Source organism: Sphaerodactylus townsendi, linkage group LG05 (assembly GCF_021028975.2).
Source record: "Sphaerodactylus townsendi isolate TG3544 linkage group LG05, MPM_Stown_v2.3, whole genome shotgun sequence".
NCBI lineage: Eukaryota > Metazoa > Chordata > Lepidosauria > Squamata > Sphaerodactylidae > Sphaerodactylus > Sphaerodactylus townsendi.
In genome coordinates, this window is record NC_059429.1 from 67348964 (window position 1) to 67374811 (window position 25848).

A 25848-nucleotide genomic window follows, 5' to 3' on the forward strand; every position below is an offset into this window, starting at 1 on the left:
GGAGGATTTGGGTTAGTGTGAGTGTTAAGAGTTGGAGCTGTGAGTGTTTCGGACTGGAATTTGGGACAGAAAGGTGGGATGGGGAAAGGATATAGAGAAGTTTAAAGATGAGAACTGGACATCTGTGCTAACTGAGAAAAGGACGGAAAGCCAGTGTGGTTATCTGAGGAGAGATTAATTTTCTAGTTAATTATGTGCTTAATCACTTTCTAGGGTTAGCATTTCAGTGTTAATGAAAAAGGAACTGGGGATATGATGAACATGCAATATTTGCCCAGCTTAGTATTGATTTCTGCTGCTTGCTTTATTTTCTGTCTACTTCCTGCTATTCTTTTTTTTAACCATTTATTTTTCAGAACAGTACATCTTCCTAGCTGAAAGATGGTAATAATATTTTAGTTAAAATCAGGACACTCCAGTATAAAGTGAGCACAGCTGCAAAAGTGGCTCATGTTTTACAACACATTTCCTGTGATAGAAAAGTTTATCTCAGCAAGCCTGTTACTTAATTAAAATTAAAGTTGGGTAAACATGAACATGATATCCTAGGATATTGTGGGTGGTCAAACTCATTATATTAAATAACTTAGCAGTACAATGGTATCCTTTGGATCAATGCAGAGTAAATTAGCTTTAGCATCATTGATAAGGTATACTCTTCCTTCCTTTAGCTTTTAGTTCTGTTGCACCTCCATTTAGGTACATTATATTAATGTTTGTTTATACAAACAAGTTTTTGAAGCGTTCCAAAAGTACAAACTTATATAGTTAATTCACTCTAAACCTATTGTTTTCAGTGTACTTAAACAGGAGTAATTGTCTGTAGGAATTGGATTTAAGCCTTTTCAGACAATATTTAAAAATACACCACTTTTGTTTGGAGGCTCTAGCAGAAGGCAGCTATTGTAAACCCTTGACCAAAGAACGGTACACTCTGTCTATCTGGGATGGCAGTCCTCTTCCACTGAGCACACAGGGATACACATGGAGGGGTGAGGGGAAGTAGGGGACATCTGTCTAGCCAGCCAGATCAGCCGAATCAACCCTCGTGATCAATGGAGTGACAGATGTCGCAGACATATTGCCCTCACACCCCAATTTTTAAAAATACACAACTACTTGATTATTCTCACATTAGTCTCACCCAATGGATGTAATTGGTGATGTATTGAAATAACGGGTGTTACAATGTACTACTACAAAAAGAGAAAGTTGACTTGTGGAACTCATTGCCATGAGATGTAGTGATGGCCAAAGGCTAACAGGAATTTAAAAGAGATTTTGGAAGATTTGTGGAAGATAAGTCTGTCATTTGATATTAGCCAAGGCTAATATGGAATCTCCTAGTTGTATGACAGAATGTCCCTGTTACGGGTTTTCTGGGCTTTTTGGCAGTGGTCTGGTAGCTCTAGCTCCTAATATTTCACCCTTATCTATGGCTGGCATCTGTGACAGAGTCATGTCACAGTAAGATGTGTTTCTCTCTGTGACACAGTGTGGAGTGTTTTGTTTAATTGGGTATTTGTTTTGTCCGCTTCTGAAGCTGGAGGGCAATGAGGTAAACTTGTATGTGTCCAGGTGGAGTTTAGGAAAGAGTTAACTTTACTGCTTTTCAATCTTAAAAACTCTGGATGAGGATACTGGTGCTGTGGTTATTTATTTATTTACAATATTTATTAGGCACATTTCTACCTTATGGAATTGAAGGCTTCTTATAGTATAGATACAATATATAAAATTGAATACATGGAATACATATAGCCCTCAAAATTTAACATGTATTTGTTTATTACATTTTTAGACCGCCCTCCCCCAAAAGGCTCAGGCATACATCAAGCATATATATCTCAATAAAATCAGCATAAAACAATGAATTAAAATTTACAATTTAACAAATTTATAACAGCAACTGATGGTGACTTTTCCCCTCCCATCCCCATCCCACCCAAGGAAGACTTAGATGGTACGAGGGTCTGATGACTAGCTAGTAAATTAATCAAATGCAGTCCTAAAGAAAACTGTCTTCAACTGCCTCCAAAGTATTGAAAGTGAGAGGTTGTTTCATAATCATGGGACTGTCACCCTAAAGGTGGTCATTTATGGAGAGTGGCTACTAGTGATGTCCATGGGACACTTCACACTTGGGCAACCAAACAACTCTTACTAAAGTGGTAACATATAAGGAGGAAGATGTGTTTCGTGTAATTCGGACGTTGACGACCTCTTCGATAGGTCCAAAAGAGACTGATTTGGCATTAGGCTGTGAGGCTTTTGCGAACTACTTCACACACAAAGTCCTGACCCTCCGCCAATCCCTCCCTGCCACTATTGATACGGTATGTGAACTAGAGGCCCCCGGGCCGTCTTTGGGTCCTTTCTTGGACCACTTCAGCTTACTTGACCCAACGAATGTTGACAGGATCCTGGATGCTGTACGATCTACCACTTGTCCTTTTGACCCGTGCCCTTCCTGGTTGGTGAAAGCCGGCAGGGAGGAGCTTTGGAAGCCACCTGTTGGATATAGTCAACTGCTCCCTTGAGCAAGGAGTTTTCCCTGAATTAGAGCTTAAGCAGAGGCCAGTGGTCCGCCAGCTCTACAAAAGACGCCGCGCCAGATGTCCTGGAGATCCTGCCAAATTACAGCCCAGTTTCCTGAATTTACCATTCTTGGGCAAAGGTATTAATTGAAGCGGCGGAATGGCGGCTCAGCTTTCCAGTGATTCCTGGATGACACAAGCGTACTGGATCCCGCTTCCAGTCTGGCTTCCGCTGGTCATGGGATGCGAGGCGGTTGCTGGTCACCTGTTGTGGGCGACCTCCGACTACACTTGGACGAAGGCGGTTCAAGCTGTTGTTGGTGTTGTTAGATCTCACCTTGGCGTTCGATATGGTAGACCATGACCTTTTGGTCCACCGCCCTACCAGCTGGTATGGCGAGGGAGTCCGAGATTCCAGCATATAGAATTGGCTGATCTCGTTCCTCGAGATCGAGGGGACAGCAGGTGGCATCGGGGGGTGAGATCTCCAAAGCGTCGCCCCATTATGTGTGGGGATGCAGCGATACTACTCTCCCGATGCTTTTAATATCTACATGCACCTGGCGGAGTCTAGTTGGGAGTTTTGGGCTGCCCGGTGTCACCAATCGCTGATGACACCCACGCTCTTGTTCTACAAATGGAGGGCAGCCTGACCTCGGCCTGATGCTCTCCAGCGTTGTCTTGATCGCTTTGTGGCTGGTTGGTTACGAGTGCAAGTCGGCTGAAGTTGAATCCCACGCTAAAACCGAGGAGGTCCTGTGGGCTGGGCGGGGAAGTGTCCGATGGCCTTTGGCCTGCCTACCCTTCTTGGCGAGAGCGTTAAAACTAACTTCATCCGTAACCAAGAGCCTGGGGAGTGACTCTGGAATCCATCTCTATCATTGGTGGTCCAGGTCACCCAGACAGCACCAAGGCAGCTTTTACCATCTCGCGGCGAGGCGACGGCAACTGGCCCCGTATCTCTCCACGTTCTGAATCCTGGCCACTGTGATGCATGCACCATGGTCACCTCTAGAATTAGACTACTGTAACTTTCATCTGGCGGGCTTACCTTTGGCCATGATCAAAGGGAAACTTGAAACTTCCAGTTACCACAGAATCGCTGACAGCCAGACTCCTTTCGAACAACAGCGAGGGACGGGATTACCTCGGTCCCTATACCAACTTCACTGGCTGCGATCGAGTACCGCGTCATGTTTAAGAAGAAGTTTTGGTTTTGACCTTTAAAAGCCATTCGCGGCCTTGGCCTGCATATCCCTAAGGGAACCGTCTCTCCCTATATGCGCCCTTCTAGGCCCCTCCGTTCATCAGAGGCGGACCTACTGGTAATCCCTGGCCCCAAGGCGATCCGGCTGGCCTCTACAAGGGCCAGGGCTTTTACGGCTCTGGCCCCTACCTGGTGGAACAGGCTTCCAGGTGAGATCAGGGCCCTGCCGGGATTTACAAAGTTTCATGGGGGGGAGCCTGTAAAAGCCGGACCCACCTGTTCCGCCAGGCGTTTGGCCAGCCGGGATGATATCAACCGCGATAAAAAGCAAACATCTGGCCACCCGTGGGTTCATAAAAGGGGGAATAGAATAGCTGAAGCCATCTCTAGTTTAATATTTTATGTATTTTATGTATTTTAATTAACTTATATATATGATGTTTTAAATTTTTATTTTGTTGGAAACCGCCCTGAGCCTTCGGGGAGGGCGGTATATAAATACAATAAATAAAAAAAAATAAAATAAAATAAAGAGCTGCCTATCCTGAGTAGCAAACTACTGGAGTTCAACAGGACAGTCCTACACAAGAAGCATTTCCTTGCCAGAAGGTCAGAATTCTGAGCTATAGGTGTGTCACAACTTTATTGGTATTGCACTATAAACTGCTAAACTGCAAATGTACAATTTGCTCTGCATTAGATTTACTGACGCATTGTAGAGGCAAATGTAAGTTTTAAATTACTTTAAAGAGGCTGTGGCTGAGAGGGACTTTTTTTTTTTACCTTAGTCCACTTGGGCTCAAGGCTTGGGCATCGCTACTCATTTGTCATGTGTGCCTCAAGTGAATAAACTACAGTCAGAGCACAAGGCTCTCCAAGGGACATTAATCAATATGCCACTTATCCAGCGCAGGGAACTCAAACTGGCTGGATAATTTTTCCCGCTTCCCCTCTTGTTAGGAAGGATGGACAGAGAATAGCTTAGCCTTATTTCAGGACTCTCTGAATTCAGCACAGAAAGAATCAGACTAGAATAGCAGCTTAGGCACATTTTTTTTTTTTGCTATAAGAAACAATTGTGGTGACTGGGTATTTTTGACAAGCTGAACAGCATGAAATAAAGTACCGGGGTGGGGATGGAGCTCCAGAGAGCAGAAGGCCAGAATCCCATAAAATGAACAAGTCCTCAGGAGAACAGAAAGAAAAGGAAGGATTTAGATGAATGGGAATTCATGAGTGAAAAAGCAAGCAAAAAATATATATAACTATGCAATATTTACTAGTAAACAAAATAACGTGTTGTAACCAATTTAATCTCAGATGTATTTCCTGATCTTTTCATAAATTGCCACAAATGTGTTATCCAGTATCCTTGATGCATTAATGGTATTCATTGTAAAATAACCAAATATATAGCTTTAATTTGGGTAGTGTATTTTACTTAGAGCTCTGGATCTGATCACAACTTGAAAAATAAGCAAGGTCAGCCTTGGTCAGTATTTTTGTGAGAGACCACCAAGAAAGTCCAGGGTCACAACGCATAGTCAGGCAATGGCAAAACCACCTCTGAAAGTCTTTCCTTACTTTAAAAATCCCATAACTGTAACTTGATGGCATTTTTAAAAGAAAATTTGAGACTTCTGGTTCCAGAATATGGCTCTGCTTGACATATGTGACTCTTACTGAAGTAGAATTCACAATAAACAAATTAGCCAAAGTTTCAAATGTATGTAGGTTCCATGGGGAAATATGAAAGATTATGTTTGTATACCATACATTGGGTTACAGAGCAATTTCCTGGAACAACATACCATGATATATAGTTGGTTGAAACAGGAAAGCTCTAAAATATAGAGAAAGGTTCTCACAAAGGAATTTTAAAATAGAAAGACAAAAATTACACCAACGTAAAGGTGAATGGTTTAAAAATAGCACCAAAAGGACAGTTCTGCTCCAAATACCCACAGGCAGTAATAACCACATGACAGGCTGAAATATAACCTTAGATAGGAGTTGTCAGGAGGGCAAAAGAAGCAGTTGGTAATACCATTCGTTACATAATATGTTTTGTTGTTTGTCATCTAGAGTCAAAAATCAAAATATTTCAATAACAAACTGCATCTGTATTTATAAATATTAATCCTAAACAAAAAATATAAGTTGAAACTGAACCTTTGTTGTACATATTTATTTGTGGCAGTGATAGCAATCACAGTGGGGAGTTAAATATTAATATGTGAATTAAAATTTTTTCCTCATTCAGGAGGATGTGAGCATGACAATTTAAGTATAGAATTGCAACTTGGATTTGTTACAAATAAGCATCACATCCCTAAAAAACATGTTTGTTTGGAGTATGTTTAACCTACCTTTCTCTGGAACTGGATTCAAGGTGGGTTACAGTGATGATAAAAAACATTATACAATCAGAAATCCCTAAGTATTAAGAAGTAGACCCAGCCTTCATCAAAAATAGTTAGGTGGCACAACTTGCAGAAACTCAGTAACATAGAATCTTTACAGCTTCAGATGTTACGGCTATTCCATAGAATGTGGGTCATGAAGCCTCTGAAATTGGATTGCAGGCCAGCCCTCCCTAATGGAGGCTCTTGCCCTCTGCATCCTTCACATTCTTTCCTCCTCAACAGTTTCTCACATTCTCATCTTCTTCTTGCTCTTTGTGACAATAATGTTGGGGGGGGGGGGGAGGCATCCAGCAACTAGTTACTTCACAGTAGTACCTGAAAGTAGAGGGGGAAAGTTAAAGAGTAAGTGGGAGCTGTTCAGCATGCCATGGAAGAAAAGAGGAGGATAGAAAAGGGATTCCTTTAGCCAGAGGCATAACAGTATTAAACTGCGCGCGGTGACAAGGCCTTCTTTTTGTGCCCCCCCCCCCCCCACTCCACCTTCCACCTGCACCTCCATCTGCGCTGGACACAGGGTGGCTGGCAGCTCTGCTCCTCTGGGCAGCTGCCTGGGAGATCCCTTTGGACCGTGAAACCTCTCCCGGGGGCCCTGTATTATTTTCCACTTCTTGTTGCTTCTCTCAGCAACTTTGCACCGTGGCCAGTCCAAAGAGAGAATATCCCCCCACCCTGCACTTCTGCTGAGCGACTCAAGGTTGCAGCAGCTAGCGTCTCCTTGCCCCACTGGGACTGGCCTTTCAATCCTGCAAGTTTTCAAGCATGCACCCACATCCAGTGGTGGGATTCAGCAGGTTCGCACCACTTCAGCAGAACCGGTTGTTAAAATGGTGCTTGTAAACAATCAGTTGTTAAATTATTTGAATTTCCACCACCGGAACCGGTTGTTAAATTATTTGAATCCCATCACTGCCCACATCCCCTGAAAATGAGCCCTAACTCATCTTTTGGAGCAAAGATCAATGTAATATAAGACCCTGTCTTATTTTTGGGGAAACATGGTAGCAGTGCGTGGAATTACTACTATTAGTATTACTGTTTAATGTGAGAAAACCCAACCCCATGAGTCTTGGGGTTTGAGATGTTTGGGACCTTGGATGTCATTTTTTTCATGTTATTTGCCAACAACTTACATTTTAACTTTGCTCTAATGAACCAGAACTTGACGCCAGATGCTGAATAGCACCACATATGTCTTTGCTTTTTCTGACACAACATGCTTTGATTTGGGAGGTAACAAGAGAAAAGAAAAAGCATCCAGGCACCCCTACCTGTGTTAGTTCTACTTTTTTTTTATCATCCTAGGAACACTTCAGTGAGGAATGATCAACAAACCTTCAGCGTGATCCTAAATGCATTACACAGAAGTCAGTTCCATTGATCTTGGAGAATAATGTCACATATGTGTCTTTAGGCCCTAAATCTTTTTTTCACTATGCATTTAGATGAAATTTGTTCTACAGTGCCATTTCATAAATTGCATAAAATCTACAACAGGTCACTAAAGTGATAACTGGTATCAGAAGATGTTTGACAATGTAGCAGATATGCAACTACTACCCCTCTTGCATGCTAAGTAGTAGCTAAATTTGGGAAGGAACCGTAAGCAAGATAGTTTTCTGATAAGCAACATAGTTATTCTGAATTTTGTACTCCAGTTCTGCAGTGTGACAACTTAAGTTGTTTATATCCACAAACCATGAGCAAACCAATTCAGATGGGTCAGGTGAATCTGCAGAGGAATGGTGGAGAGCTGTGCCAATGTGTTTGCCCCCTCGGCTGCATGACGGGCAGCCCCGCTGGTGATCGGAGCAAACATGCCAGCAGCCACTGTCCCTTTGCTCCTTGGTGCCAAAACGTGGAAGTCTGGGGTGCTGGAAAAGACTTGTTGTAAAAGACAATAATGATAGGAAACATCGAGGCTTCTGCCTTAACAAGGACAGCAACTCCCTTCTGGGACCCAGCGTCTCCCTCTCCCTTTCCCCCCATTTGCTAGCAGTAGCTTACTCAGGAATGGGATTTACACACTGCAAAACAAACCATCTCTTCTGGGCAAATGAGCTTCCCCCACCTCCTAGCAGCAACCTAATCAAGGAAAGGGGCATATGCACTGCAGAACAGTCATATATTCTGGGCAATTGAGCATCCCCCATCTATTGCTACTGCCCCTCTCCGTCCACCACTAGTGGCACCTGACACCACCCCTAGATCCAGCCGAGTTTCTCCCAAGTAAGGATCCAAAGTAGTTTACAACATAATTTCCCCAATTTTAGCCTCACAACAACAACCTGGGCCATAAGCTAGGATAACAGAGAGAGTGAGTACCACCAAGGTCACCAAATGAACTTCCATGGCAGAGTGGAGATTCACCACTTTGTCTCTCTAATCTGACTTTCTAAGCACCTCACTAGCTCACCAAGCCATACTGATTTTGTAACATTTAAAAGCATTTTGTCTTATGTTTATTTTTATATAATTGACTTGGGACTGCTTCTTATTTTTTTTCAATTAATTAAATTATTTTCATGGCATCAGACTGTGACTTCAGATTCTTCTATGCCGTACTTGTCCTGCATTTCGATTTTGGGAATAAAAATTCAAAGTGGGACTAGAAGCAGAATGTATGTAATGATAAACTGCAAGCAGCAGCCCACTGGATATGTCATTGGACTTAGATCTGGGCTTCATTTACAGCTCTTCCAGGCTGGCCAGCTAGCTGTAATACACCGCTACACTGTAATACACTGCTATCTTTTAGTTGAGGTGCATAATAGGAATGAATCATGACCTACTTCACAGAGAGGCTGAATTAAAATGAAGATGATAAGCACTAAGTATGTAGTACATGTTACTAACAATAAGCTAAACTGCTGAAAGCAACATGGGGTATGCTAAATAAAAAAAAATCCACCAAAGACAAAACCTTATAATAAATCCACTATATTCTTCAACTACCAACATCACTTGGACCTGATAGGTCACTGTGTCATACAGGATGCTGGAATAGATGGATCACAGGTTTGATCCAGTAGGGTACTTATTATGTACAGTAAATGTTTATTATAGACTGCTGCTTCACTTTTTGTACATGCAGAAAAACAGAAGCAGGAAAATCCAGATTCTGGATCCCTTCTCAGCCACGAAACTTACTGGGTGACATTTGGGCCAGTCACCCTTTCCCAGGATTGTTGTGTGGATAAAATAGGAGAGTGGAGGACCAGGTGCATTACTCTGATCCCCTTGAGGGAAGGCAAAATAAAAATATGATAGAGATGTACACAGTATTCATTTATGATCATATATATGAACCAGACTTTTTTCAGATGTGCACATGTACTGGGAGCCTGGCAACTGTCATATATCTGGAGTGTATGCTACCTACAGTGCTTCTACAAGCAGTCATTATGCTCTCTGAACAGGGAGAATACATGAAGTTTTGATGTGCTTACCATTTGGTATGTGCAAACTCAAACTCTGGAAAACTTAATAGTTGCTTTGTGCATACCAAACCTGTATTTCTCTCAACTGTCATAATGGAAAGCAGCCGCACTGAAGCAGCAACTGTGCCATTAAAGTACCATGTAAACCAATATTTATCCAGGACAAAATACATTTGTACAATATAGGAGGAACTTGCTGCAGGTTGAGTTTTTGTAAACAGGAACAATTAGGAGGTAAAAAGAAAGAAATTACATAATAAACATGAGAACTAAACCCTGTAAGCACTTCTACTTTTCATGGAAGTGATCACAGAGGGGAGGTATATAATTTGCCACTACCAGCGGTAAAATAGAAAAGCAGTTTTGAAAGCATTTCATAACATCATTCTTTTCCCTTAGTAACCACTGATTCATTCTCCTCTCCTGTACAGTTCTATTTTTAGATTTTAGCAGGAACAATAGTTGATCAATTCTTGTCAACACTTTTTTTGTTCTTAATTTGATAGATTTCCTCAGGGCAATGTGAGACATCTTGCTCACAAGCAAAGGCTAAAGATTGAATGCTCAACCTACCTCAGAGGATTGTTGTCAAAACTAGACTAGAATTCTACAGGAGAGAGCATTTCAAATATAGCATGTCCTTTGCATACTTAAACCAGTCTGACACAATTGGGGCCTGCTTTCACTGGTTGTTTGCATAAACCTTTGTCCACATACAAAGCTAACTCCAAAAGAGTTTTCACTGAAAGTTTTTTCAGATATCAGTCACAAATAGGTTGCTGACCTAAAAAGAAATTACTAGCTGAAGGCCAATTCATATCCCCCCTTTAGAAAGGATATGCCTAAAAATTGGACACAAGAAAAATATGAAATCCATGAAAGATTTTAGAAAAAATGTGTAAGAAACAGCCGTTTTAAAATACAGAAACTTATGTTTCATGTACTGCCAAAGGCTGGGACTCATATCAAATGAGATAAGTGGAATGCTGTAAAACTCAGCAAACTGAAAATGATGCACTACTATACAGATAGTGCAGGCAGATAAAAATGGCTATAGAGTTCTCTTGATCAGGGCCTTTGTGCTTCTTGTATGAGAGCCATAGTAGGCTGATTAAGCACAACATGTTTGCTGAGTGGTGGTGGCGAATTTTGTTGCAGCAAGATTTCTTGTACTGACATTTCTTCAAGCCTCGCTTTCACTTTTCATTCTTACAAACCATTTCACACAAAAACATTTTCTACTCCCATGTTCTCGTAAGATTAGGATGGTTGAATTCAGAAATATTCATGGATAAAAAGCATACCGAGCAGTGGCCACACCCATAATGACCCTAAACAGAATTTAAAGGGGTCCGAGTCTTTTGAAAAATCAGATCATATTAACGAATCTCTAATATTGTTTTTGCAGTGATATCCAATTCTCTGATATTGTGTACATATCACATCGGATTTTCAGTTTTTCAGTCATTCCACACAGCGTGTTAATATGCTTGGACAATTTTCTTTCCTAAAAGATCAGAGTAGTGCAGATTTGGAGAAGAGCACACTAAGGACAGGAGAAACCTAGAAAGAGAATGATTAGAGTCAGACTTGTATTCCCTCACCATCATTTATTCCCTTCTGACAGTCCCCATTCATCTTGGGATGGATCAGATATGGTAACTACTGCTGTCACCACCAGTTTGATAATGACAGTTATTCACTTGGAAGATCCCAGAGTACTTCCCCCATGACAAAGTTGCCCCGGCATGGCCTTTTTCACTATGAGGATGGCATTGCCTAAATGAGCGGGTGAGCCTATGGCATGGAAGCAACCTAGTTCTGTCCCCAAGGCTCTAGGACCCATGCAGAGCACTAGAATAAAGACGATCTAGGAAATGGCTGATGAATTCACAAATCTTCTGTCATCTTTATCCTGAAAAAGGTATAGTATCTGGCATAAGAGAGAACAATTGGAAAACGATTGAAAGCTGCCATAAAAACCTGTCCAAGAGCAGTTGAAAACTTGTATAAAAATCAGTGGTGGTAGACCTGCACAAAAGCAACGATACAAAGCAGTTGATTGCCTTTTATAGAAGGAGCAAAGACACAGCAGCTGTTGTGATGCATTTCAAACAGTGCATGTATAACATCTTTCTATGGAGCTAATTCAGGAACAGAACATTCAAGACCAATGGATTTAAAGTGAAAATGTCTAACTCAACCTTTCTACCATAGGGAGCACTGCAACAAAACTAATAGCTAAGCAGTGCTTTGTTTTTTAAAAAGGTGCTGGCTGGTACTCATACATAAAGTTGCACTGATCTCCACCAGTTCCCCCGCAGGACTTGGGGGAGGCCCCCAAAGGTGCCAGTACTCAGCAGTGCTGAATGCCACTACACAAAAGCTAACACATAAATACAGCAGTAAACAGAAACTGCAGCAGATCTCTATTGGTGCACAGAGCTTCTCTTCGGGACAGATTTTCAGTTATGGAACAAATTTGCGACATTATCTGAGTTTGATTTGCATTTACACAACTGCTCCAGTGCCACTGCACTTCAGATGAATGAAAGAATGGATTTTCCTGATGCGGGCATACTCTTACTTTTTCCTCTAATTATCCAGGAATCCAAACCGGAACAAGTGTGCCATTCCTGCCTCAAGTTCTCCCGCCCCCCACCTTTCCCCCTCCCACAGAGTGGTACATTCCTCCCTTTCTCCATTCACTTTCCACTCATTCTGCTGCCAGCTCCCTCATTTCCCTCTTAGCATACCATATTTGGTTGCTACTACATTAGGGTTGTGGGTTTCTCTCCTTTCCCTCCTTTGGAAAGATGGGCTATGGAAAAAAGGGGGGGAGCCTGCAAGTTGCCTGTGAAGATGGGGAGAGTTCTCTCCATCTACATCAATTAAATGGATATTTAAACCCCATTCACAATATATCTTCTTGTGAGCAGGGACATCTGTGGGGACTCTGATGCTCCTGGTAAGATATCAGTCTCTTTGTGAAAGGCAGTGCCTTGAACTCACAATCTCCCAGAAAGTTGATAAGGCAATGTCTCTCTGTAAAAAGACAATGCCTTGAAATCACAACCTCCTGCAAAGTTGGTAAGATAAGAATGGTATCTGCAGTAAGCCTGTGTTTTCACCAGTCTTCACCAGTTCTTACATATACTCTCCAGCATTAGAATCAACTAGCGAATCCCCCTTTCCGGCACAGACTTTACGCACATAGTCTGCACATAATGTCTATGCCAGAAAAAGGGGACATTGTGCCCAGATGTTGTCCTTTCACAAGGACATAATGTGAAGAACCAAAAGGGCATCCTCCTTAGGTCCCATAAAGCATGAGTTTTTTCTGAACCAAAAAAGGACACAGTTCACTTAAATAAAAAACATTTTTCATTTATTCAAAAAAGAATGCAGGTTAATGACATCTCTAACGGCATTGACAAATAGTGCAGAAAAGAATTTGAAAAGTTGCTACTAGTAATAATAATAATATAGCAAAAGCCAATATTGTCCATACAATTCATGAAAGCGTTGCCTTTGTTACATAGAAGCAAGCAGGAAAAATAATACTTAGCCAGGAACAAAGACGCCAATCTTGAAAAAAGGCATAAGACATCAAGCAACAAGCCAAGCCAATAATCAAAATAAAGATGGATGGATTCCTAAGTTATAACAATCTAAGCATTATAGGGAAGGCTAGATACCACATGACCTAGACCCTCCAATCAAAAGCCTCTACTAATTAGTGCAGCTGAAAGAATGTTAGGTTACGTTATCTATCGCAGGTGCCATGAATCATGAGCTAGCAAGTTAACATTGGAATTCAAGTTCCAATTACCTCTCAAAGGTCATCATGGCCACGAGCAGCTAGGCATCAGGCCCTGCCATATGAACCTGATAAAGACAGAAAAACCCATTTTACTCTTTCAAAAAATCCTTGCAAAATGGCTGCTTTTATGCTAAGTTAACATATGAAATTCAGCAAAGTACACATTCTTCACACATGGTATCTTATCAGGACAGTCATGGATCCCCAAAGCTAGCTTTGCTTAGTCATGGCCATGGTGCATTGACACAATTTTCACACTACTGCAGTTAGCATCCCACTGGAATGGATATTTATTCAAAAGTAAATAAGAATTTATCCCAATATTTGCCACTTGGTCTTATGTCAGCTACTAAACATTAAAGCATTATCTTTCAACTCAAAAGATCTACTGATCAGGGTTTTTTTTTAAAAAAGTGGAGATTCTATAACTGACTAATAAACAGCTATGCAGCCAGTAATGCAAATAGTTTGAAAGCTTTGTTTCCAGAAAAGTCATGACTTTCAATTGCATCTCAAAACTGCCACTCAAAACCAGCAGGCCGAAAGCTCAAAGAATGGGCCTGAAATACCCAGGTGATTATAACCTTTTATGAAATCACTATAGAATTTGTAACTAGCTTTGTGTGGAGTTTCCATTTGATAGGTTCAAGTTATTAGCTAAATGAAAGGCTTCTGTTGCAGATTGGATAGTGTATTCTGATTGCTAAGGTAACATGGTAGGGAAAAGGGGTTAGTGCTTAGCAGAACCAATGAAGGGTCTTCCTTCATCAAGTAAGGGTTCTAAAATTAGCAGTACTACAACCAAAGATGAAGACTTTTTTTTCTTTTTTACTAATGTTATTCCTGGACAACAAGTTTCACACACAAATTAGCTCAGCAGTTCTCCCCAGTATGAGCTTACCTAACCAGTGCTTTCCCATGCCATTCTGAGGCACACCCAGGTTTGTCACACTGGTTATCATCCAGTTGCTTCTTGGCTTTTACTATCTCCTGCAGGTACTCACACTTCAGAAAGTCATAGATCAGAGACTTGGATTGAGTGGCAGGTTTGCCCTAATGTTTGTTATTTTTCATGCCTCAGCCCCCAAAGACACTAAGGGTAGAATAGATCCTAGTCTATAGTTGAGATAAATGGAATGATTGTCAGAGTTTCATAACTCAGCATTTGCAGACTTTGGATTTGCATGTCATTTTATACTAGACAACTACTTCATCTAAGATGCACATGAAGATAATCAGTGTTTCAAAAGTCAGTGTAAACCAAATTCAGACTGGTGCCCATTTTGGAGAATAGGAGTCTCCATTGTTGTTGAGGCTGCAGACACTCTTGAAATTTTGAGAAAAGGTAGTGGACATCACCACAAAATGTCTGCAATGGGGGAAGATCCATACATTATTCAGAGGTTGCAATCTAAACAAAAAAAGCTGCTGCCTCTGAATAAGTATTCTATCCATATGCAAAGATGATATCTCTTGGACCACTCCAAAATACCTTCAGTTTTAAATGAAATGCCACTTGCCTCAAAGAAAACGCACATAGCTATGTGAAAATTATCGTAGACTTTTCATGCTGCATTCAGGAACCTAGATTCTTACTCACTAGATGGAGGCCTCTTCAGCAAGCTAGATTTCTAGATGGCTCAGTGGGAAGAAAGTGTTGTCTCTTGCACAGGGACTGGGAGAAGTTACCAGGCTCACAAACATAAGAAAGTCTTTATCTTTATCTTTAGTTTCGTTTAGTTCATATCCCACTCTCCCCACAAGCGGACTCAGAGCAGCTTTATCCCCAAGATGCAAAAAAGAAAATGAATACCAGAAAACTTATTGGCCTTTTATGCACCTTGGGTCTGCCCTACATAAAGGTTACACTCCCTTCATGTTGGATTCTTGATTATGCACTTATTTTGGCCTCTTTGGAAGTCACAGTATTCTTGGATCAGAGATGCTCCATGGTTTCCAAAACTGGGTAAAATGCAAGTTTCCCATCCCTTTGCAGGGAAGGTGACGGGAATTAGGATGTGTTATGCTTCCTTCGGATTTTCCTGCTCCTCCTTGCCTTTTCCCACCTACACAACTGCTCTTCTAAAGGATGAGTTGTTTTATTTTTGCCCTGCAGGTCTATTGATAATGTAATAGTCCCATGAAATTGACATGGTCTGTTGCATTATCGATAGATCCAAGCTGGCACCATAAAAAAAAGGGAGTAGGCAACCTTGCCAGAGGAAGGTTGGATGAAAACAAATACATAAAACAAAAAGGAATTGTCAGGCAGGCAAGATGGTAGATTGGATCAGCACGGCTAGAGACGTTGCTCAACAGGAGACTTCCCCAGCAAACAGAAAACCGTGGGAAAACTGCAAGGCAAAGTAAACAGCCATGATGCAAGACACAAAAGGTTATTGATAGAAGATATGGTGTTTCTGGGTACCACATTGGTGATTGTTGCTCTAAAAGAAATTCCTGTGTTAAACTCTGAAGTTTTAAAAGGACATCTTCTCATAGGGCTGTTGTTGAGGGTTGTGGAAAAATGTTTTACATCCCAGAATTTTACATCAGAACTTCAGTGATTGATGGCCCAATCCAAAGGGGGGGAGGGGAGCAAGGAGGCAGTGTGCGGCTGCACTGGCAGATTCGCCCTCCCCGGGGCACTTACCTTGGCTGAGGGGCAAATCCGCTGGCTGGTAGCTGCCACACCCCTCCAAGATGGTCAGTTTCCAAGCACTGCTGTTGGCCCACCAGTGTAGTTGGAAGCATTCCAGAGGCATGGCTGGGGGAAGAGCCAAAATTAGTTGGCTTCCACCCCGGCTTTTCTTCTGGATATGCCATGACCCCAGGCTCTGACATATGCCACTGTTTTGGAGCCCTATGGAGGACTTTCTTGTGGGTGAGGAGATTGCCTCCCTGTGCCCCTGAAAAGTCCTCTGGAGACGGCTAGGCAGCACAGCAGCAGCACCGTCCCCGTCCCCACCTGCCAGGTCTGGATTGGGCTGCCTGTCTGCTCTCTTCACATTTCCTCAAGATGTGTTTCTAAAGGCTAAATGCTAGCAGTGGAAAAGCTTACAGGGAAACAAGTCCTCTCATTGGCACAGGGCAGTTCAGCATTATGGATACACATAGCTTTGGCCTGGGGAAAACAGAGAAATACCAGCTCATGCCTAGAGAATCATACATAAATACACAAGTTTAAACAACCAAACAGCTCCAAAGGAACGTTCCAGTGCCATAACAAGGAAGCGGGAGTGGGGTGGGGAGGGAGTATAATTGTTCACCAGGAAGACTATTTGTGCTCTCATTGGAAAAATTAATTTCCCAACAAACACCTTTTGTTTCCAAAAGACTCTTGAAGCACCACATGTATCTGATAAAGTAGCCTTTGGTGCAAAAAAGTTTTTTTTTTTTTGGTAAGAAGCTTATGTATGTATTTATTAACTTCATTTATTTTCTGGCTTTCTCCACAATGAAAACCCAAAATGGGAGTGATCTTGTTCTCCTCTCCTCCACTTTCAAGCTCATATGATTAAACTTTGGAATGTATTTGCAAAAGGTATCCACTCCCAAGGGGACTGGAATCAACTATACTTTCACAGGAGCACAAAAGCTCATCTGACTAATGCCAGCTTTCTGCTCACCACAAACCTAAGAAAGTTAACAATTAAACATATAGATGTTGATGATAATGATATATTTCCTACAAAATTTTATCTGCACAAGGAATCCTTAGAATGTAAAATGGCTCTTTATGCTCATATCAGTGCGCTTTTAGTTTAGAGACATAGATTTAATGCCTAAATTATTCTAGTTTCTATTTTCTTTTAGGATACTGCTGGACAAGAAAGATACAGGACCATTACTACTGCCTATTACCGAGGAGCCATGGGATTTATCCTTATGTATGACATTACATGCGAAGAGTCCTTCAACGCTGTTCAGGACTGGTAGGGAAAAAAAGCACTGCTACTTCTGTAATTGCCTTTCAATCCAGTTATCAGATAATACAGCCGGTGACCAAACTGCTCTACAACTATAGCAAAATCACTGATTAATGTTCAATTGCTGCAGGAAAATGAGTTTCTCTTTGAAGAAATGGCCATGTTCTATGGAGATGTCACCTTGCTCACTTCAAGATCAGATTTACTGGAAAGACCTTTCCAAGCAGATCTACTTATGAACAGCCATCCCAGTGTATTGCTTAATACTGATCTTGCCACTCGTTCCTTATTTCAAGCAACAGTTCCTAATCTATTCATTTCAGAAAAATAAAGAGGTATTGTAACTTGAAAAAGCAGCTTTGATGCAGTACAAGGATGCTATACTAGTACAGAGTACTGTTGAGGTTCTGTCACATATAAGATTCTTGTGCTGCTCTTTGGTAAGAACACCATATCTTCAAAAAGCATATTAAGAATGTTCTCAGGTAAGCACACATGATGGGATTGTTACCTTACAGATCTAAACACCTAAACTGTCACAAGGGTCTGGCCAGCTTCAGACTAGAGGACAACAAAGAAGAGTCTTCTCCTGTTTGTCATTTTTTAATCTCCTTTTGCATATGGCCCACAAGCTAAGTTGTACCCAATTCCCAAAAGTCTTGAGTGTAAACCATAACTTATCCTGTGGGATGTCATTGGCCAGATTTGTCTTGGCAGGAACTTTGGGCAAGTTGGGTGTCTATTCTTGTTGAATAGCAAAGTAGGGCTCTAATTCAGAGTCAGCTGGAAATATGGACTGTGAAGGAGGGAGCCCTTTGTCATATCCATCAACCTGAGATGCATCCATCAGCTGCCAGCTATCAGAGCCTGGACATATGGACATAGGGAGGAGGAGCAAAATGTTATAAATGTTGACTAGCCAAATTTGTAACTTCTGTTTTATTTTCTATTGTTTGATACTGCCTTTTTTCAAATCTCTACTACCTTTCTTTTAGGGAGTGCTCAGAAAATAAATTTCAAAACTGGATCTGTTTTTATTGACAAACTGAATTGGTTTATGTTCCCCCAACACAAGCTGAACACTCTGGAGGTGCATGTTTCTCAAAGGAAAGGAGGGGCTTACTCCAAGAAGATTAAGAATCACATGCACATGTTTAAGTTGGCCTGCGGGGGCAGGGGCTTGACAGGGTCCTACTATTTTTCTTAAGCTAGCACCAAATGGTTGGTAGAGTAGCAAAGAGAAGCTTGGTTCAATAGGGTGGGACCAGTTAAGTCCTCTAACCCATGCACACACAGTGGGATCCAGTCTGGCTCCTCTTTTCTTTCTCCTCCTAATCTCTTCTATATCTCCATCCTTTCCAAAGATACTGCTTCATTCCCAGTGGTAACAAACAAAAAAGATAACCTAATATTATGCATGTTTGCTAAGAAATTGCCCCCAAGTGCATTCTTTTAAGGTTTGGTCTTAAACATGTGTGTATATTTACCCTCAAGGGTCTTCTCTTAATGCATTCTAGGACAGCTGCTTTATTTTTCAAAAAGCACCCGAAATAGTCTATTGATGTCATTAACTGTCAGCTTCAGGTTCACTTCACAATTTAAATAACATCAGATCTGTTTAATGTTTATGTATGAGGTCTTGCTAATTATGCACAAAGCTTATGTATTACCAGAAGCTAAAAGTCACTTTGCCATCTTTGTGACAGTATTTTGTCCAAACTTCAAACAGTACAACAGCATGTGCAGCAGTGCAGCCTTTAATATTCTGATTCAAAAAATCTGATACTGATCCAGCAAACTGCAAGATCAGACTCAGAAGTATGTATGTCCCACATAGTTTAAAAAAATCAGATCCTTCCAAAGCCCCACATTTCAGAATATCTAGGAGGTATTCTCAAACTACTGGTCTCTGGGCAAAATGTTTTCTTTGACACAGGGTTGCCAGCCTCCAGGTGGGAACTGGAGATCTGGAATAACAGTAGCTGATCTCCAGACTACAGAGAAAAGCTCCTCTGGGGAAAAATGGCTGCTATGGAGAGTGGACTTTATGGCATTGTATCCCACCGAGGTCTTTCCCTTCCCTGTCTCTCCTGGCTCCACCCCAAATCTCCAGGAATTTCCCAACCTGGGGCTGGGAACCCTATTTGAGCACATTCTTCTTGTCTCCAAAAAATGACAATACAAATCACAAATTCGTTTTAGCTGCTAATTTTCTGAACAGTCATGATGGCCCAGTAAAATAGGAAAATATTTGCCACACTTGAGTGCCACCAGTGCATCATCACACTGTGCAGCAATGTCACGAGTGCAGTGCAGCAGGTCACAACGAGTCAGTGACTAAGGGAGGGGGAACTGCGCCCGGGGCATGAGTTGCTCGTGTGCTGCCCCGACCCGCCTCCGCCCCCAACACGTGACAGCAATGGTGGTGCCCAGGACAAGCTGCCCCGGATGTCCCCATTGCCGTTAAGCATCTACAAGGAGTTTTTTGGTTCAAATGTTGTCAGATGTGAAGGCAAAATGACCTATATGCCTTCAGTCTGATTGGTTTCTTAAAAGAGACAACTCAACTGTCACACATGCTTCCTTTGCTTAGGCAGTGTTTCCAGGCCTTCTTCTTTGATAGTCCATAGTATCTATACCTAATGATGGAACAGAACAACTACACTGGAACCTTAAGAAAGGGACACTATGCTTCCAGTAGAGGAAGTTTCAAGGGAACTTTGTGTTTCTGGGTTGCATCAATAGGTGTACAGTGCCTAGATCAGGGGTCTGCAACCTGCGACTCTCCAGATGTTCATGGACTACAATTCCCATCAGCCCCAGGGGCTGATGGGATTTGTAGTCCATGAACATCTGGAGAGCCGCAGGTTGCAGACCCCGGCCTAGATCAAAAAAGGTAATAGTACTACTTTATTCTGCGTTGTGTCCTGTTCTGTGCACCTCAGTTTAAGAAGGACATTGACAAGCTAGAAGGAGTCCAGAGGATGGCCACCAATCTAGTAAAAGATCTGGAATCCCTATGAAAGTTATGAAAGGCAAATAATTGAATTCACCTGAAGAATTGCTACCTGCTGTGTGGCTGTTAAAGATAGAATAGAGGCAAGAAGAAAAGAGGCAACCCTATCTCCATGATACTATAGCACTTCCTATGAAGATGACATCCTTTTTTCCTTTTTATCACACCCACTTGCACTAATTATTTCACACATCAGGACAGCAATTCTAATTAGAATGATGTTTCCATTCGATGAGAAATATTTTCTTGCAGCACAGTTGTCCTATGCCAGTTAGGATGATGTGATCACTGCCCTGTATAACGCACATAGACAGAGTCAACTCTTCCCTATTAGTAAGCCTAACACGGTCAGAAAAACCCCCAGTATGTAACATTATCTAAACCATCTGTTTGGCTAAGATACAAAACATTATTGCTTGTAATTAAATTCAAAGTATTTAGGGTGGATTTGATTTACCATATCCCCCATCACATTATAACTAGGGAAAAACCACTGTGCAGTAGGCAAATATGCCCCCAGAATTAACATAGAGCTAATGCAATTCACCCAATATTTAATATAAGGGGTCATTTTTCATGGTATTAAATTACAAGTGGCATCTATTGAAGTCTTTTCAGGTTTTTCCTTATAGTGCCACACAACTACAAAAATGGGTGGCAAGCTAGCTGAGTTACTTGGCAAGAAACCTTTCAACATCAGTGTCTTTAGGTCTGTGTACATATGAGCTCTGCACAATTATTTTTTCTTATTTATTTAGTATATTTTTATTCTACTCTTCCACTGAGGAATGTGGGGCAGTGCACGCAATTCACCCCTCCTCTATTTTATTCTCACAACAGCCCTGTGAGTTAGGTTAGGTTGAGAAAGTGTTACAGGTTCAAGATAACACACTGACCACTTAGTGATCAAACATCTCACCAACAACCACCAGTCATGGAAATATATGGCAGTGTTGTGTTGCTCCTGAGACTGACACATGATTGCACCCAACTGCCACTCACTCATGCAGCAACAGCCTCCAGGTGTCATGCAACAGTCATTCAGTGGAGCACAAGGTTCAACCTTTGGTTCATGCCTGAGGGCTGCACCACAGTGCAGCATCCTTCTGGTGTTGCCCTTATGGCATCACGAACAGTGTGTGCCTGCAACTATGCAAGGTTTTAAAAACAGTGTCACCAAGATGATGTGCTGCACTGTACAGGCACAGTCCACTTCCAGCCTTCTTGTTCTGCCATTGCTTGCCAAGTGGGTCCAGGAGGCAAGGAAGTAGGTAAGGGGGGGGCGTTCCTGGGTTTAAACCCCTCCCTCCATTACATGTCCAGAGTTCCGTCCCCATTTGTGGTTTTTTTTGTATTTTTAAAGTGTTTTTTTTAGTTTTTGGCCTGCAGGGGGCATAGCTTTTAGGCTAGCAGCACCAAAATTTCAGGAGAGTTGGGAGACTCTCCTGATGATACCACCCAAGTTTGGCAAGGTTTGGTTCAGGGGGTCCAAAGTTATACACTCCCAAAGGGGGTGCCCCCATCCCTTATTGTTTCCAATGGGAGTAAATAGGAAATGGGGGCTACACCTTTGAGGGTCCTTAACTTTGGACCCCCTGAACCAAAATTCACCAAACCTGGGTGGTATCATCAGGACAGTCTCCTAAAGATACCCTGAAAGTTTGGTGCTGCTAGCTTAACAATTGCACCCCTGACAGCAGGCACCCCCCAAAATTTCCCCAGATTCTCCTTTTAAATTCACCCCCTTTGGCATGGATTTAAAGGGAGAATCTGAGGTCCCCAGTTTAAACATTGCAAGTGATGCTGTTTCAGGGTGGGGGATAATCCACCCCCAAACAGCATCACTTCCAATGTTGTTTTAACTGGGGACCCCAGATTCTCTCTTTAAGGTGATTTAAAAGGAGAATCTGGGCTCCCTAGTTTAAACACCATTGTAAGTGATGCTGTGTGGGGGTGGATTCCAGCATCACAGTGGCCACCCATGGGAGGGGAGGAGCGGCGCAAAACTCAGATTTTGCACCGGGCTCCATTTTCCCAGAGGGGAGGGCAGAAGGGACTGCCAGCTGCCGGCTGGGAGCCCAGCCAGTGGGGAGGGGAGGCGGACGGGGCAGGGGAGTCTGCCATCCCCGGCCTCGGAGAGCTGCTTTTATAAGCACTGAGACTGGGGTGGGGCTTGGGGAGGTGGGGCCCCACCCCCAGGGGTGGGTGGGGGCGTGGTCCCACCCCCCAAACCCACTCCATAAAAAATCTGTACCTACATCCCTGCCAGGAGGTGACATTTGGACAAACTGATGGGGGAGCAAGCTGGAATAAGCTATAGATCAGCTCCAGGGGCTTTTCCTCGCATCTTCCTTCCCACTGTTTCTTGCCTTTTAGTTGTTCCATATACACCTGTTTCACTGTATCTGCCATTCCTTCAGGATTTTTTTTCTTCTATATCCATTGGTAACAAATGAAATTAAAAAATAATAATTTTGGTAGTACATTATTTTTTTTACAGCGGAAGTCCTTTCTAGTCATGAAATTTTTAATTTGGACCACCTTTAAATATCCTCTTGTACTTTCATCTCTGGAACCAAAATCAAAGAGAAAAGAAAGTTTCCCTTGCATTTTCTATAACATTATATAAACTGTTGAGAATTAACTCTTGTAATTCTTCAACTTTCAGTTACCCAGCAATGTAGACTACATATGATGTTTAGAACCCTGAAGTCCTGCATATCAGAATGATCGGTGCTTCATGATGCACTGGGAAGCAGGCTAAAGTTTTGGGCTCAAAACCAAATGTGGCGCAGTAGTGCAATGTTTTTAAATGCAGAACCTATCCCAGTTATTTAGAAAGAATGGTGGGGTGGGAGACTAATTTGAAAAGGAAAATAACTGTGTCAGCAAGGCATGCTGAACCTACCAGTTTGATGCTCAAACCTACTGTTTTACTTGATTATTTCTTTTTGACTTGTATAAAATACTACCTATAGATCAGAAGCATGAACAGAGCATCAAACCAAATTAAAGCAAACTGTATAAAAATAGAATCCTAACTGCGCTACGAAAAAGTGTTATAATTAAAAACCCCACAAGCACCAGATGTTCATTCCACCTTTTGGAAGTGTGAGCCTGAGAGCAAAGTTCCACATAGCAGCTGGCTGTGTTTCAGTTAGCTAGCAAAGATTCAGTTGAATAGCAGAGTTTATTTAAGGTAAGCCTCACAGCCACAGAGACGCTTGCCTGGTGAATATTCATGGGTTGTCTAGCTGACATTGCTTTTGGTTTGAGAGGCATGATGTGGGCTGTCCACACAACTAATTACAAATTGTGAGCAATGAATCAGAACTGCAGGTTGCTTTTGAATCAGATGTCAAGCTCCATATAGTCAGTCCATCAGGACCATCTCTGGCACTCGTTAAAGGGAGCATAGATGCAAAGGAGAATTGTGTGCCCCTGTGTAATTAGAGGGAAATTAGTGAAATTAATAAATTGGAAAACATCCTGACAATCCTTCGTCATGGGCAAAAATGCATTACTAATAAAGAAATGTGTGTTTGTATGTGGGCAAAAGGAACTGATAATAGAAAACATTTCTGAAAGATCCATTTGCTGAAGATGAACCTGATATAAATAAAGGTAAAGTTTCCCCTTCAGTCGTGTCTGACCCTGGGGTACCACTGCAAGCAGTGATTTCATAGGCAAGCCGTTTTTGTGGGGTAGTTTGCCATTGCTTTCCCCAGCTATTCTTTACCCCCTAGCTATGTGCTAGGCACTCATTTACCAACCAAGGAATGGCTGGCTGGCTGAGTTGACCATGAGACAGCTGCCAGGATATCTGACCCACAGGGGGCTCAAACTCCTGACCGTGTGAGTGGTAGTGCAAGCACTTAACCGCTACGCCACACGGCTCCTTCTGATATAAATAGATACAAATATATGTTGAAATGTTTGACTGAAGACCTAAGAACATTTGCCTAGGAGTACGCTTTGTTAAATAATATAGGATTTACACCTGAGTAATCCTGTTTAGGATTGCTACCTTAAATATTTGTGTCCTTCTAATTATTATGATTACAACAACCCAGATTCTTAAAACTAAATGCAAATGCTCTATATTGTATATATCCTGGGTGTAAAGCACTGAATTATGAACCACAGTGCCTCATTATTTTGTATCTCCCAGCTCCCTCTGCTGGATTGGGATGTATGTATTATTATCTCGGACATACATGTCCTCTAAAGTTAAAAGCTGAACAATCACAATCAGGTTTCTTTCTGATTGATAAATTTGCAGTTAATTAATTATCTGGATTCTACCCAGTCATAATTAATTGATTACAGTTAAATAAATGTTTTAAGGTACCAAACCTTAAACAAAGGTACCATTTTGAAATATTACAGGAAGTATAAAATTATAATGTAATAAAAAGCCCACCATCATTGTTAGAAAAAAATCTTTAATTAAAAAAAATTAGTTCTGTTGCAGCAGAACCAATATATTAAAAATACACAAATATATAACTAGCAGCCCTTCTAATTAATTAAAAACATTTTATTTAATTTATATAATGAAAACACTGCAGTCCTACTGTTATACAGTACTCATACGATGTTTTCCTGCACCCCAAGAAAAATTCTTGTAAACACCCCATCACTGCAGAGACAGGGCATATAGGCATTTGGAACCACTAATATAAGAAACTGAGCCAAAACACACACATCGGAATCAATGCATTCATCGAATTGTACTCAGCACATATACAAAAAGAACCACTGAATAGAAAACACTTCTGAACCCAGTCAACTCCAGTATCCAATTTACCCATTTGTGAAATGCTAGAACAAGGATTGACAGTTTAAATCCAGGACAGGACTAAGCCCTTTGAGGAGAGCAGTTTATTAAGTGGAATAAATCATCATTTGCTAAAATTATGACTTGCCCAGCATTAACAACTGGTGGGAACATAAAACTGAAAAAGTCCTCAAAAATCAGCAAGCCAAGGTGGGACTTTTGTATACAAACAGACAAAGTCCTGCAGCACAACACACCTGGCATTGTCATCGTCGAACCGGAAAAGGTGTGGATCATTGATATTGCAATACCCAATGACAATAGGGTCAACGAAAAACAACATGAAAAGATCGCGAAATACCTGGATCTAAAGATCGAGATCCAGCGTCTTTGGCACAAACCAGCAGCAGTGGTGCTAATGGTCATCTTCGTGCTGGGTGCTGTCCCAAAAGACCTCGGGCAGCACTTGAAACAAATTAACATTGACAAAATCAACATCTGTCAACTTCAAAAAGCCGAGCTATGCTGGGCTCTGCAAACATCCTTCGCCGATATGTCACAACATAGACCCCTGGCTGAGGCTTGATGGTGACATAGACCAACACCAACAGTGATACCTGGCTGCCATGTATTTTGTATAATAATAATTATTATTGTAGATTTCACAGCTGCCAGATCTTTAGCTGGTTGTTG

The 25848-nt window shown here is 41.7% G+C and overlaps 1 protein-coding gene across 2 annotated transcripts in view; it reads left to right on the top strand.

Annotated features, from left to right (window-relative positions):
* RAB3B (RAB3B, member RAS oncogene family) overlaps nt 1-25848 on the top strand; it is a 69582-nt gene that overhangs the window by 33605 nt on the left and 10129 nt on the right. For both annotated transcript variants that reach the window (XM_048498971.1, XM_048498972.1), the window contains exon 3: nt 17247-17365. In XM_048498971.1, the coding sequence (XP_048354928.1) occupies nt 17247-17365 (119 nt within the window). The remainder of the gene's footprint in view (nt 1-17246; nt 17366-25848) is intronic.